The sequence below is a fragment of the Sycon ciliatum genome, chromosome 4 (genome assembly GCF_964019385.1).
Source record: "Sycon ciliatum chromosome 4, ocSycCili1.1, whole genome shotgun sequence".
NCBI lineage: Eukaryota > Metazoa > Porifera > Calcarea > Leucosolenida > Sycettidae > Sycon > Sycon ciliatum.
The window spans coordinates 22,230,304-22,244,033 of NC_088646.1; the positions used below are offsets into that span (position 1 = coordinate 22,230,304).

Sequence of the window (13,730 nt, forward strand, 5' to 3'; positions counted from 1 at the left end):
GTTTCCCCCGGAAAACCTGGAATATAGGAATATTGGAGGAAGATTGATGAGCCCCACGGGCCTCGCAAACTATGATGAACCTCTAGTACTCATGAAATCTCAGCACATTGTGAAAATGACAAATTGAGAGAGGGGGAGAGAGAGAGAGAGAGAGAGAGAGAGAGAGAGAGAGAGAGAGAGAGAGAGAGAGAGAGAGAGAGAGAGAGAGAGAGAGAGAGAGAGAGAGAGAGAGAGAGAGAGAGAGAGAGAGAGAGAGAGAGAGAGAGAGAGAGAGGAGAGAGATAGATAGATAGAGAGAGAGAGAGAGAGAGAGAGAGAGAGAGAGAGAGAGAGAGAGAGAGAGAGAGAGAGAGAGGGAGAGAGAGAGAGAGAGAGAGAGAGAGAGAGAGAGAGAGAGAGAGAGAGAGAGAGAGAGAGAGAGAGAGAGAGAGAGAGAGAGGGAGAGAGAGAGAGAGAGAAAGAGAGAGCGAGCGAGAGAGAGAGAGAGAGAGAGAGAGAGAGAGAGAGAGAGAGAGAGAGAGAGAGAGAGAGAGAGAGAGAGAGAGAGGGAGAGGGAGAGAGAGAGAGAGAAAGAGAGAAGTCATGGTCCAAAATTGAGTAAACTTGGTTGGGAAACTGACACAAGAAAACAATACTGATGAGAACAGGTCACAATACAGTATCAGTGAAAGGTGTGAAACAGTGCGTGACACTATTGACTAATTCAAGGTTCAGCAACTACACAATACTCTGTCACATAGCCATAGCAAGTTCCACTCCATCATGGTCATTACTGAGATGTTGCTCACAGAATGCAAATGAACATACGCCAGATACAATTATCATGTCAAGTTTCTCGATAGCTATTGGCATATCAGCCATTTCTTAGCCTTCCATCATTTAGACTCAAACCAATGTTTACACACGGTGTGTTAGAACAGTGAAGTGGCCATTGCCAAAATCACCTCTAAGACATTGTCCTGCCAGTATGATGCGCAATGGACTCAACAATCAATGTTTGCATCTCATGCCTTCTTCTCCTTCTTGACAAAACTGTCCAGCGTAGCGGTCTTCGTGCGCTTTGCATTGCTGCTACCACCTGCCGTATCCTTTGTTGCATGTTTGCGTTTGGCCTGGTAGTGGAAAAAGGCATGCAGCAAGCAGGCAATCAAGATCAGCGTCTGGGCGCATCATGGACAGTTCCGACACCGCAGCTGGCAATCACTCCACCGTGGCAGAGCACAGACTTCATGAGCGGCCATCAGTGAAAGAAGAAGCAAAAAAGGTCTCTTTGTTTTACTGGGTTCGCATTTTTTAACCAATACTATATTGCATTCCTATTTATCGTGTTTATTTTACGCGTAAAAGAGGCTCCACCATACCTGGCTGTGCTTGACAGCAAAAAGGCCTCGAATATTTGTTTGTAGTGAGAGTTCCTTCGTCACAACTACCATGCCGGGTTTTGAGATGCTCCGTTCGTGGATATGCATCGCCTCAGCTGTATGCAGTGTCCACAGCGTAAGGGCCGTCCAGTGCAAGGTGGCGTGATATTCATGAGGGTTAAGTTCACTGGTGGTCGTGCATGCATATTATATCAGAACCCGTGTGAAAAGACCCCACCTACTGTAGCATTGTGCAAGAATACAGAATGGATGAGAACCCTATACTACTATTGCAGTGCAGTTGTGTGCTGGCAGCATTTCCAAAACTGCAGTTATTGACAATACTAATTTAGGCTCCAGGCAGTTAGTGTGCTCATTCCACCACGGGAGATGAACTTATGCACATAACTTACCGGCGTTGCTGAGGAGGCTGTCTTCTTTTTTGATGTACTTGTTGTGACTAGTGCCATGATCTGTGCAGAAATATGTCAACGAGGCAATGAGCATGAGAAAAAAAGCAATGAGAGTGAGAATGCCAATGCCAATGAAAAAGAATTGGAGAATGAGAATGAGAAAGAAGCTGAAGTGATCAGAACACGGCTGCATGGTAAACTCTTCTATTACGATGGAACAACACCAATATGTGCGTTCAATGCCCGTAGTCAAGAGTAACCCCCCCCCCCACACACACACACACAGACTTGAGAAAGGTCAGCCGGCGACCTGCCTTACCTTCCGCACTGCTGTGGATATGGCCACACTGTTGATATCTTCCACCCATTGAACAGACTGCTGTTGCGTTGAATCACCTAACTCATCAGTGCATGATCTAGAGTCAAAAGTGAAGGAAAAAACAGACATCATGCGATACCCGTCTTTACGGACATGTGGACTTTCTACACAGGTCAAAGAATACGCCAATGCTAATCGACCACCGCGATAAGGGGGCCAGCAGAAACTCGTCGACTCAGCAATCGGATGAGGGAGGGAAGTCACATGGACAATTCACACAAACATACTTACTCTGACTTCATAGCAGCCAGTTGGATAGAATACACATGATACGTGTGCAGTCGATGGGAGAATGTGTGCGAGACCTGTGGGAAACCACCAATAAAACACGCACCGGCAAGTCTCAGCTTCAATCGCAGCAGCAAGGCCATACCATGAAGTGATATCCATGCTGAAATACAAGAACAACAGCCATGGGATAGGCTTGTCGATTTTGTTCAGTAAGCTGATAAGAACAAATCTACAGGTTCTCTACTTCTATGATACCAGTATTTCCATCTCTGCTAAGGAGTGGCTACGGACAGCCTAGGATGCTCACAAAGGCAACAGCGGCATTCTTTGTTTGTCCTATTGCTGATGGCTTCCATCTATCCGTCCGAAGACAACACGTAACAAGAAGAGATCAAAGTACCAGCGCCACCAGTAACTGATTGAAAACTCAAAGTGCAACTCTCCGAGAAACACACACACAGCAGCGTTTGGAAATAGCTCACCTCTCCCAGCAATGTACTCTTCAGACTACGGATATCCACTGCGCATGCATCACGCAAGTGCTCAGTAAGCAGTTTATGCGATGCCTTTTGTGATAGGGATGAGTCGGCGACTTGAAGACAGGGAAATTCCCATAGACCAGCAAGTAAGCCTGCAAAAGAAATCAAAGAAAATAGCACCCAGAAATCTATTATTTCGAAGCCCCAACGCACAATTTAAAAGTTGAATTACTGTAACTGCTTTCAGCCTAATGTGACCTTTTTACTAAAAAAAAACAAAAACTTTCAGCACTACATTGCAGTAGTAAGAAAATGGAGGATATAGTGTGACACTACTAGCCGATCAAAACCGTTCTAACTTACCCTCTCCTCGTCGCTTTGCCAGAAAGTATTCATTACCACCCGTTGCCACACAGTGTCTCGACACAACGGCCGTCACATACTATAAAACAAACACACGAAGACGGCACATATACATGCATGTAGACTAATTAAATATCAAGATTTCGTTGCGAGCATTCCCCTAGCAAGCATGCAGGTAATCTTGCAGCATGTCGGACCAAGCACATAGATGCAGGGACGTACATAGGGCGGTTCACGGGATGCCCGGGAACAAGTAAAAAACATTCGATATGGGTACCTGTACTGAGAAAACGATCCAGGACGCGTCCAGCGCATGTATGCAGTGAAGTCTGCTTGGAAAGGCTGTACTGTCTGTGCCCGTGGTCCGAACGTCGCGAAGTTCACTGTGACTGTGCATGTACGCCCCTGAGATGTACATTCCATTTGCACCAGTACCGGTCATGCCAACATGAAAACGAGCCATTAATAATAGGTCACAGTAAGGTCTAAGGAGTATTGCTCAATGACATTAGACTGCTAACAAAACAGCTACCCGGGGTGGCAACTTTCTATACAGAATCGTGCTAGGCGGTAAAAGAATCAGCCCTGTCCTTACACAGGGAAAAACCCAACCAGAACAACACAGCCAGTACCAATCATCAGGTTACCTACATCTTCCTTGAGTGGAGCCTTCTTCTTAGCCTTGCGAGGGAAATTACATACACCGGCACTGGAACAAGAAGGAGAGAGAGAGAGGGAGAGGGAGAGAGGGAGAGAGAGAGTGAACGGGTGGCAAGCAAAATACAATAGGTGTCGTACACAAACCAGAACTATGTCCACCATCCTTTGTCTATCATTATAATACAACATCTCTATTGGATCAAATCAACATCCTGCCTACGCGTGATGCAAGCCAGCACCCCAGGCCCTTCTTGCCATCCATACCCAGACCAGTTATTAAAGCCATCATCCTTTGTCTGCCATTGTGATACAAGATTCCTATTGGATCAAATCAACATCCAGCGCCTTCAGGTGATGCATGCCGCCATGCCTTCTTGCCATCCACACTCAATACCACACAAACCTTGCAGCAGGGAGTCGTACTTTTTTATACGATTCCCTGCCTTGCAGAGATGTAGCGGTACATGTACTTACCTGGAATCCCACTGGTCAGCTGGAATACACAAGCCACACTCACTACTGTCTGTCAAACACAGTGACAAGAAGAAAGAGAAGAAACAGATGTCTGTGTGACAAAAGGAATATTTGACGAAATGCTCACACAAAACGTTTCAAGCATAATAAGACAGTAATCGACACCCCCCCCCCCTCCCATCCATACAAGCACAACTAAGTTTACACACAGCGTGCCCACAATTACACAAGGACACAACAAGATACACATGGTTAGATCTATAATTCAGTACACCATGCCAAACAACCGTCAACAGCACCAGCAATAGCAGCACGGAGACAACAGAGTAGAGGTGGAATTAGACTACACTGTATTAGTATTCTACCTTTGCCAGTCGCTCCTCTCCGTTTCTTCACATCAGGCGACGGGGACGATAGGCTGAAGAACTTCTGACAGGATGAAGAACGAGTTGATTTCGTCTGCAAGAGCAGTACAGCACAGCCACAGTGCAGTGCTTTCAAACGAATACCACTACACACTACATGTATACGCTATTATTATGTACTTCAAAGCACACGCTACATCGCATAATATGTGCATATTAACCCTCCAATACCACAAACACAGCAGCAGGAGACACTGTCACCTCTTCCACACCATACATGCAGTAGCATTGACACGGATAGCTCCCAGGACTACGGGGGGGGGGGGGGGGGGAATACCCAGTGGTGCAGGTGATCACTCGCTTCTCTAAACACGACAAAAAAAATACTTGAAGAGCCATGAATGATGTAACGTACTGGTCAAGTGTCATTCACTGAAAAAAGAAGATAAACAAGCAGGGGGAATCAGCAAAATGCATTGGCCGGGAATCGAACCCGGGCCCCCCGCGTGGCAGGCGAGGATTCTACCACTGAACCACCAATGCTTGGATAACAACAGACCTATTTCGTCGTCCCTAGTTTGATCAAAGTTCAAGGCAGAAGGCATACTGTACAATGAAACAGCATGTTTATACCAGAGTATATTGTAACTCTGGTAACATGCCGTTTCGAAGTTGCTCAACGTAGGCCAGCAAGGAGGTTCAGTGACTCGTTGCCAACTCGTACACAAAACGAAATCAATTTCGTTTCGTGTTCGTTTCGTGCAATACGTAAAAGAGGTTCATTGACTCGCGAGTACATGGCGCGTACGGCATTACTCATGATCTCCAGAAAAGTTTATGTCAACAAAAAATTCCGCCGTCGGCCAACCCATCCACGAGTTGCACACTCTTGTTTATCTACTCTTGCAAGTACCTATCTCTTTTGTATCCTAAAAAGGCATACACACACATGCATTGCTGGCTTGCAATCACGTACTTACTACTTACCATGCTATAGGCCTTGCAAACAGACTGCAGAGGGCATGTGGAGCAAGATGGTGTCTTCGGCGAGCAGACTGTAGCACCCAATTCCATCAGGGCCTATGCACACACATCAATACCATGCACACATCAATACCATGCACAGACAGCAGCAACACGTAGTCCCTACCGGCACATCGTGACATCAAGGCCGTCACAGCCGGGGCGCTAAGCTGCGATCATTGTGCTTTGTTGTAATGTGCTCCAAAAAAAAAAAAAAACGGCCGAATAAGTGGGGCGGCACTTTTTCGGCCGTTTTTTTTTTTTTTTTTTTTGGAGCACATTACAACAAAGCACAATGATCGCAGCTTAGCGCGAACGTGACAAATCCTTGTCCCCGATCGTGGTTTGTTGCAGAAAAAGTCTTTCATTGCAGTTACACTGAAATGGCACCAAATGCCTGGAAATGCTTGCAATTGGCTTCAATTTTTGAAATTTTTTCCCGTGGGGTACCCCCGGACCCCCCTTCCATGGCCGCCCCACCTCCAAAGTCGGTGCGACAGGCCTGGACATGTATACATATGCTACTAGCAAATGGAAGAGAAGTACCCGGGCACCAGAGATGCAGGTGACTCTCAGTGGCAGATAGAAAAGAGCTGTGATTCTCCTAATAGTAGAACAGCAAACTTAGGCTAGCTACCGTTGCAAAGGAAATACTCACACAGTAACGACTTAAAGAGAACACTACAGTATGCACTTTTATAGAGTTGTCATGTTTTCCAGCCGCATTTTGCCAGTCCGCTTTACGCATTGCTGTTATACCATAACTGTACAACTCTATCCCCCTCCCCCCTCTCCACCCCACTCACTAACATTCAGGAATGCATTTCTTAGATCAACAACACAATACAACCACAACTCACACACACACATACACACACAAACACACACACACACACACACACACACACAACCGCACGCACACGCACACCAGAAAGGGCCGAACTGCACTTCCTACCTGGTTGCAATCACCTGGCCGGTCAGGGTCTACAACTTGGTCAGCGAGAGACCTGCAACAGGAGTGTGCATACCATGCATGGGCAAATGTCAAGTAGTCAATAACAAACACTGGGCGAGCTTACTAAGTTACTATTCACCAGAGTGAACACTGAGCATGCTGTATCAATGACGTTTCAGTTGTCATGTTCGTTTTTATGGACTCATAGAGTTGTGGAACTCGTTTTAACTCTCATAACTGAACTATTGGCTTGTGAATAAAACTTCAGTGAACAACATACAGGAAAGATACGTACCAAAACCTATCCATGGTGGCGGGCTGCTGACTCTCCGCACCGATAGCTCTTAGCCGAGACATGACGCGGATCACGTTACCGTCCACCACTCCCACACGCTCGCCGAACGAAATGGACGCTATGGCGCCTGCAAAAGCACAAACGAAGCGAAGAACATCACAACATTCAACAGGCAGGTGGCAGAATGATTCACCAAGAAACCTAACATTGAAATTATGGAAATTACTTGTAGAAGAAATGTATTGTAGGAATAAGCAAAGGGAAAAAGCCAACATAACACCATGATAATTACGCAATGATCAAATAGAAAGAGGGGTGAAACAATTATACCGAATATTCGAGTACTCGCTCGGTTTTTCTCCAAAAATGATCGTACTCGGAATAAGTCATGCAGTAAAACCTGGTGTAAGCGACCTCTGGGTTTAGCGACCACCTGCTCTTAACCACCGTTTTTCCATGCACCGACAGTTCTACGCAGACACTGTGGGACCTGGTTCTAAAGACCATCTGGCTTTAACGACCGCTTTCGCTTGCACCGTGGGGTGGTCGCTTAAACCAGGTTTTACTGTACATGCATTTACTACAGGAATCTGCAGTTTCAGAGCAGCAGTCAGCAGATATTGATGTACAGACTGTGTGGTGAACATTTGTACACGAGTAAAGGAAGCCCAAATGACCCACCAATCTATAATACCCGAGAAAAAATGACTGCCAATCGGTTTGACCAGGGTTGTATCATGTGATTTTTAAACCCCTTTGTGCGCAATTTTTAGGGGATGAAGAATACTCGAATATTCGATCGGAGAAAATCAGAGTACTCGTACTCGAACTCGGGATCTCAGTGCTAACTTTCACCCGTAAATAGAAATAAGGCTGTGTTTACATGAAGCGTTTCAACCCGGGTTGAGTTCGACCCGGGTCAGATTTCAACCCTCCATGTACACAAAATGAATGGCGCGTTTACGCATTGCGCTTGACCCGGGTTGAATTTGCCCCGGGTTGAGTTCAACCCTCCCCCCCCCCCCCAAGGGGAGGGTTGAAATCAACCCGGGGCGAAATTTCAACCCGGGTCAAGCGCAATGCGTCATGTAAACGCGCCATTCATTTTGTGCACATGGCGGGTTGAAATCTGACCCGGGTCGAACTCAACCCGGGTTGAAACGCTTCATGTAAACACAGCCTAAGTATTATTATATCCAGACACGTTTTTCATCGATATTCATCAGCCAAAAATCTATTGTCCGTCATGGCAGAAGCAAATAAAAAAATGCATTGGCCGGGAATCGAACCCGGGCCCCCCGCGTGGCAGGCGAGGATTCTACCACTGAACCACCAATGCCTCACTGGAGGCTCTATTCACCCAGCTCCTTCTCGATCCAGTCAGCAGGGCCAGTGCTGTTGCTGTCACTGGCTGATGAGCGGCCAGTCATACATGCACTTGAGACACCATTCCCTAAACGCCCAGGTGTATCTTGGCAAACAGATTGTTGCAGCTCGAGAATCCAACCAGGGTATGAGAGTAGTCAAGGATATGGTGAACCCATCGCTTCGCACAGGACGGAGTGTTGTTGCAGACAACTTCTTCTCAAGTATTCCACTGGCTCAGTATCACTTGAGTATTGGCAGAGCACACCATATACGTTGGCACTCTGCGAGCTAACAAAGCAGAGATATCGCCAGCAATGAGGAAGTCACCACAACGCTGGGAGCAATCGTTCGTTTTCGGCAAAAATCTCCATACGAAACATGGTTCGCATGAACGCCAGTCCACACGGTTTCTCCGTGCTGAAAATGACTTTATGAGCAAAATAAATAAATAAATTCCCGGTTCGTGTCGACTCGGTTTCTCTATATAGAGGCCGAGTTTTCCGCATCCGTAGGAACGCCACCACCCTTCAACTCCCTCCCCCCCCCCCCCACAGTTCAAGTATCAAGGCGCAGATACAGCTCCTAAAGCGGTGGGAGATGAGGAGATCAGCTCACCAGCATGTGGTCAAAGACCGAAAATCCCATTCACTGCATCCATGTTTTCCTCAAACAAGGAGAAAAAATAAAACAAAAACTGCATTGGCCGGGAATCGAACCCGGGCCCCCCGCGTGGCAGGCGAGGATTCTACCACTGAACCACCAATGCTTCACACTGTACAAAGCAACAACCCGGCTCCTTGTCCACCCGTACCTGTGCTACTTGTGGCTGACTGATGTGATGGTAGGAGTACATAACCCCAAGAGTGTTCAACTACAAGCAATTTATCTATCCAGTATGCGACAGCAGAGTTGTTCACATCATATAACATGGTTCAACACGTTACATCAGCAACCAGTGCAAAATGACCACCAGAGTTGCAACCGAGGTCCGGTCACACACGTAAGTTACAACCCTTTGGCTATCATGTACAGGGTGCAGGCAGGGTTGACGGTTGTATCGCATTATGTGAAAGTCTGCCGTCGCGGCCCCCATAGACTTCAGTTGCACACTCTTGGGGGGGGGGGGGGGGGGGGGTATGCACTCTCGGTGATAGTCAGAGATGTCCGGCGGAGATCGTCATGACAAGAAATTAGTTTACAGAGTATAACACTAGGCTCGGGGTTCTAAGAATGTAAAGCCCGCAATACCAGGCTAATTCTCTCTCTCTCTCTCTCTCTCTCTCTCTCTCTCTCTCTCTCTCTCTCTCTCTCTCTCTCTCTCTCTCTCTCTCTCTCTCTCTCTCTCTCTCTCTCTCTCTCTCTCTCTCTCTCTCTCTCTCTCTCTCCACCCAATGGGGTTGGGTACCCATGTCACCCGTAGAAAATTATCCGAAAATAATGCCGAAGAAAATACCACCCAAAAACCGCCGGAGTTTGAAGCGCTACATCTTTGTCCCCAGTGCTTACAGGAAGTATAGCGTCCCACTCCTGGAAGCAGCTTCTGAAGACTATCTGCGGTCTTGGGCATTTGTCCATCTAGCTCATCAACCACCTGAGCCAAACGAAAAAGGGAAAGAGAGGGCAAGATAAAGGAGATCTTCAGAGCGTACATCAAACCTGCTTCGAGTCAACTGCTTGAGATACAGGCCAAGTTATTTCGAGCGTTTCGTAGCCGGAACAAACAAAACACACATAAGATAAAAGCCATCCAAGCATTGGTGGTTCAGTGGTAGAATCCTCGCCTGCCACGCGGGGGGCCCGGGTTCGATTCCCGGCCAATGCATTTCTTTTTTTCTATCCATTTTTCTGAATAAAGCCAAGATATAATGTGTGTGAATTAGAGTCGTCAACTATTTGACGACTCTCTGGTCTGAAAAATGCCAGAACAATGCTCCTCCATGCTGTGAGAGAGTATTGATTTTGCTATGGACCATTCACATACAACAGCAGGTTTGGTAAGTACCAGGGAGTAGGAAAATGTCACTACTTCCTGTACGGGATTGGGTGTGGGGCTTGTGCACAATCTAGACAAAATTCCGTATACAAAGGCCACCAGGACACGGTTGCGACACCATAACATGCATGGGCCCCGTGGACCTTTACACTGCACACTGAAAAGGAACTAACTCCCATTCTATTGGTATGGCTGAAACAACACCATACAAAATCAAGCGTGCGTTTGCATGTGAGTTTGTTGAACTGCATGGTTGCAACTACACTGCATCAATTTTTATTGCTTTTCGTCGCATTTTTCTAATTTTTAAGCAAGTGTCTAGTTACAACACAAGTACACTGTATCTCCTTGGGTAGGTAGATCAAGTTTCAAACCCGGCGCTACCGCTGAGCATGCCACAGGCTGACAAGGCAGCTGGTGTTTGTGTGGAAGCAGAACGCGCTGCAGCTACTATGATGACGCATTGGAAGCAATCGTGTTAGCACAGCTTTGTCCGTAGTGCGGTTACGCCTTTAAAAGCCCCGGTCACACTGTGGATTCGGGATACGGCTTCACGATGCAGCAAACCGGGCCCATTAGACACACTGTGCGCTGTGCTGCAGCATACCAAAAGGGAGATCTGTGACGCAGTCGTGTTATCTATTTATTTCACCTTCCCGTGGCCAGGAAAATCAGCAGTGCCACACAAACGCATGCATGCCGCAACCACATCGAGGAACGGCGCAAAAAACCCGCTGGACACGACATTCAGCATAGATACGCGGCACCAAAATACCATTTTCATAACAGGGGTTATCAAGAAGACACAGTGAGACCAGAACTTATTCATAAAACTTTTAAAATAGCAAACCTTCTTAGCTCCTTCCCAAAGGCGCCTTCCTCGAGAGTAGTAGCCCAGGCCGGACCACATTTCATTGACCTCCTCGATTGTTGCCTAAGCAAGAGAATAATAGATAGTGAAAAGCACAGGACGAACAATGCAGAATGGCTAGGAACCATGGCAGCGGTACTATAGCGTTACTGTAATAGTCAGCACAATGACTATAGCATGGCATGTCCATAACTGTGCACGTTGCACAGCTGGCTTCTGTGCCTGACACCCATTCATACTTACGATATACTGAGTGTCACAAATCAATATTGAAATGATCACAATGTGGAGCCAAGTCAGACACTCTCCATAGCAGGGAGTCGTAAAATACTAGTACCGTACGTTACGACTCCCTGCTACACAGCTTACATGCATGTACTGGCACATACTGAGTCTAAGTCAGTCCCAGATGACGCTCCGAAAAACAGCCCATGTTCAATACTACTTGTAGGCTACATGCGCGCACTATCATTGCAGTATGATGCACTTACTGTAGCAAGGCTTTGCACAGTTGGCCACCTCTTCATCCAACGATTGTAGTAATCTATCACAGTAGCCACTTGTGTCTGCTGGCACATGACTTCTGACACCCAGACTACGTAGCACAGCCAGCAATGCGTACATGTACAAGGTCAAAGACAAAGGCAAACACACACACACACACACACACACACACACACACACACACACACACACACACACACACACACACACACACACACACACATGCACACATACACATACACACACACATACACACATTCACACACAAGATTGAAGATACACATTATGTATTCCCTTGGGACCACATCGTTGTGCACAGGTGAAGCAACCGCCCAGTTTCAGCCACCATCTGCTCCACAAGGCAGTTTTGGCACCAACTGTGTGGAATATGGAAGGGCCATGCTCGTTTCACAGGCCACCTGTGTTCGAAGACCACAAGACACAGGTCCAAGGGCTGATTACTGAAGCCAAGTTTCACCTCTATCATCTGTACTTATCCAGGAGATCCTCAGCCCAGCTCTGGCTCGTGTGGCTGCTTACCTGCATAGGAACGTTCATTGTCATCTTCTACAGTCTTCGCCTGCAGTAGTCAAGCACACACAATAGGTATTGCAGGATTATTCAGAGTGTGCACAGGACACATGTGCATATGTGGTGCATGCACCAAGTACATTATTGCTACGTCGTGGTGTAACGAGAGAGCTTGGAAGCTCAGGGCCCTACGCTATGCTTTTTTGCCTTGATGACCTAGACAAAAAAAAAGCATAGGGATGTTATAAATTCTTTAAAAAAATCCTTTTTTTTAAGACATAACCTGGGATTCGAACCCGCACTATCGCGCGCCCTGCATGCATCCCCCGATACACTTCGCATACATACTAATTCTTCCAAGTTGTTTCACATTGTGATCTTGCATTTGAAAGCCCTATTTGAATATGCATTGTGGCCAGCCGTCTTTGATGGCACGGTACGGTAGGGGATAGGTACGGGACAGGTACGGTCGAGGGTAATACGACACCGTCTCCCGTACCGTACCATACCATCAAACACAGCTGGCCACATACAGCTGCCCGCAATATTCAAATAGGGCTTTCAAACGCAAGATAATAACGTGAAGCAACTTGGAAGAATGGGTATGAATGCGAAGTGTATGGGGGAATGCATGTAGGGCGATAGTGCGGGTTCGAATCCCAGGATATGCCTGAAAAAAAAAGGAGAATTGAAAAATTTATAACATCCTATGCTTTTTTGCCGTCAGATACGGATAGCGCCAGGCGTGACACAAACAAACAAACAAACAAACAAACACACAAATACCAAACGAGAGAGCTTGGAAGCTCAGCGCCCTGCGCTATGCTTTGTTGCCTAGCTCAGCGTGCATGTTGTTAGAACTGGTGGAAATGCTTTTTCCTTTGATTAGCTACATGAGATACTGAAGTAACGTCTTCTGCATAGCTATGGGACCGGCGCTGACTCTGCCGATCACGGGCGTTCTGGAGTCGACGGGATGTCTGTCCTGACGTTTCCTGGGACAGGCGCTGACTCTGCCGATCACGGGCGTTCTTCTTCTTCTTCTTATTATTATTATTACCGGTATACTGACGGCAACTAACATCCATTCTGATTGCATTTACTCGTCTCCCTACTTCGTATTTCTTTCCAGAAAATCTCCCCATACAGGAGGGATTCGTTTACATAATATGACTCCCTGCTATACATCTACATGACTGTATATAGGTACGTTATAATTATTATGCTATCAGCCTACATGCGATTCCCAGGCTGGTCGACAGGCAGCCCAGCCAGCCTGCTAGTGGGATCTCGGCCTCGCACACAAATCTACACAAAATGTTAATGCACTGAATGCATTCCCCCGATACACTTCGCATATATACTCATTTTCTTGATGGTACCGTACTCTTGATGGTACGGGACAGGTACGGGATAGCACCAGGCATGTCGATGGCACACACAAACAAAAATATTGTGGCCAGCT

General features: G+C 46.8%; 1 protein-coding gene and 4 non-coding genes across 6 annotated transcripts in view; 1 reads left to right on the forward strand and 4 right to left on the reverse strand.

The window, feature by feature from the left end:
* Window positions 1-13,730, reverse strand: part of LOC135815051 (adenine DNA glycosylase-like) — a 17,751-nt gene continuing 4,021 nt past the window's right edge. For both annotated transcript variants that reach the window (XM_065328281.1, XM_065328280.1), the window contains exons 2-17: window positions 12,275-12,314; window positions 11,722-11,825; window positions 11,210-11,293; window positions 9,873-9,957; window positions 6,999-7,125; window positions 6,704-6,755; window positions 5,713-5,805; window positions 4,726-4,819; window positions 4,361-4,409; window positions 3,878-3,935; window positions 3,227-3,305; window positions 2,867-3,015; window positions 2,385-2,458; window positions 2,094-2,190; window positions 1,775-1,834; window positions 1-1,112 (exon numbers count right to left, since the gene is read on the reverse strand). In XM_065328281.1, the coding sequence (XP_065184353.1) occupies window positions 1,005-1,112; window positions 1,775-1,834; window positions 2,094-2,190; window positions 2,385-2,458; window positions 2,867-3,015; window positions 3,227-3,305; window positions 3,878-3,935; window positions 4,361-4,409; window positions 4,726-4,819; window positions 5,713-5,805; window positions 6,704-6,755; window positions 6,999-7,125; window positions 9,873-9,957; window positions 11,210-11,293; window positions 11,722-11,808 (1,296 nt within the window). In that variant the 5' untranslated portion in view covers window positions 11,809-11,825; window positions 12,275-12,314 and the 3' untranslated portion in view covers window positions 1-1,004. The remainder of the gene's footprint in view (window positions 1,113-1,774; window positions 1,835-2,093; window positions 2,191-2,384; window positions 2,459-2,866; window positions 3,016-3,226; window positions 3,306-3,877; window positions 3,936-4,360; window positions 4,410-4,725; window positions 4,820-5,712; window positions 5,806-6,703; window positions 6,756-6,998; window positions 7,126-9,872; window positions 9,958-11,209; window positions 11,294-11,721; window positions 11,826-12,274; window positions 12,315-13,730) is intronic.
* Window positions 5,198-5,268, reverse strand: Trnag-gcc (transfer RNA glycine (anticodon GCC)). Its single transcript has one exon. It is a non-coding gene; the product is annotated as a tRNA-Gly (tRNA).
* Window positions 8,267-8,337, reverse strand: Trnag-gcc (transfer RNA glycine (anticodon GCC)). The gene has a single exon. It is a non-coding gene; the product is annotated as a tRNA-Gly (tRNA).
* Window positions 9,062-9,132, reverse strand: Trnag-gcc (transfer RNA glycine (anticodon GCC)). Its single transcript has one exon. It is a non-coding gene; the product is annotated as a tRNA-Gly (tRNA).
* On the forward strand, window positions 10,118-10,188 carry Trnag-gcc (transfer RNA glycine (anticodon GCC)). The gene has a single exon. It is a non-coding gene; the product is annotated as a tRNA-Gly (tRNA).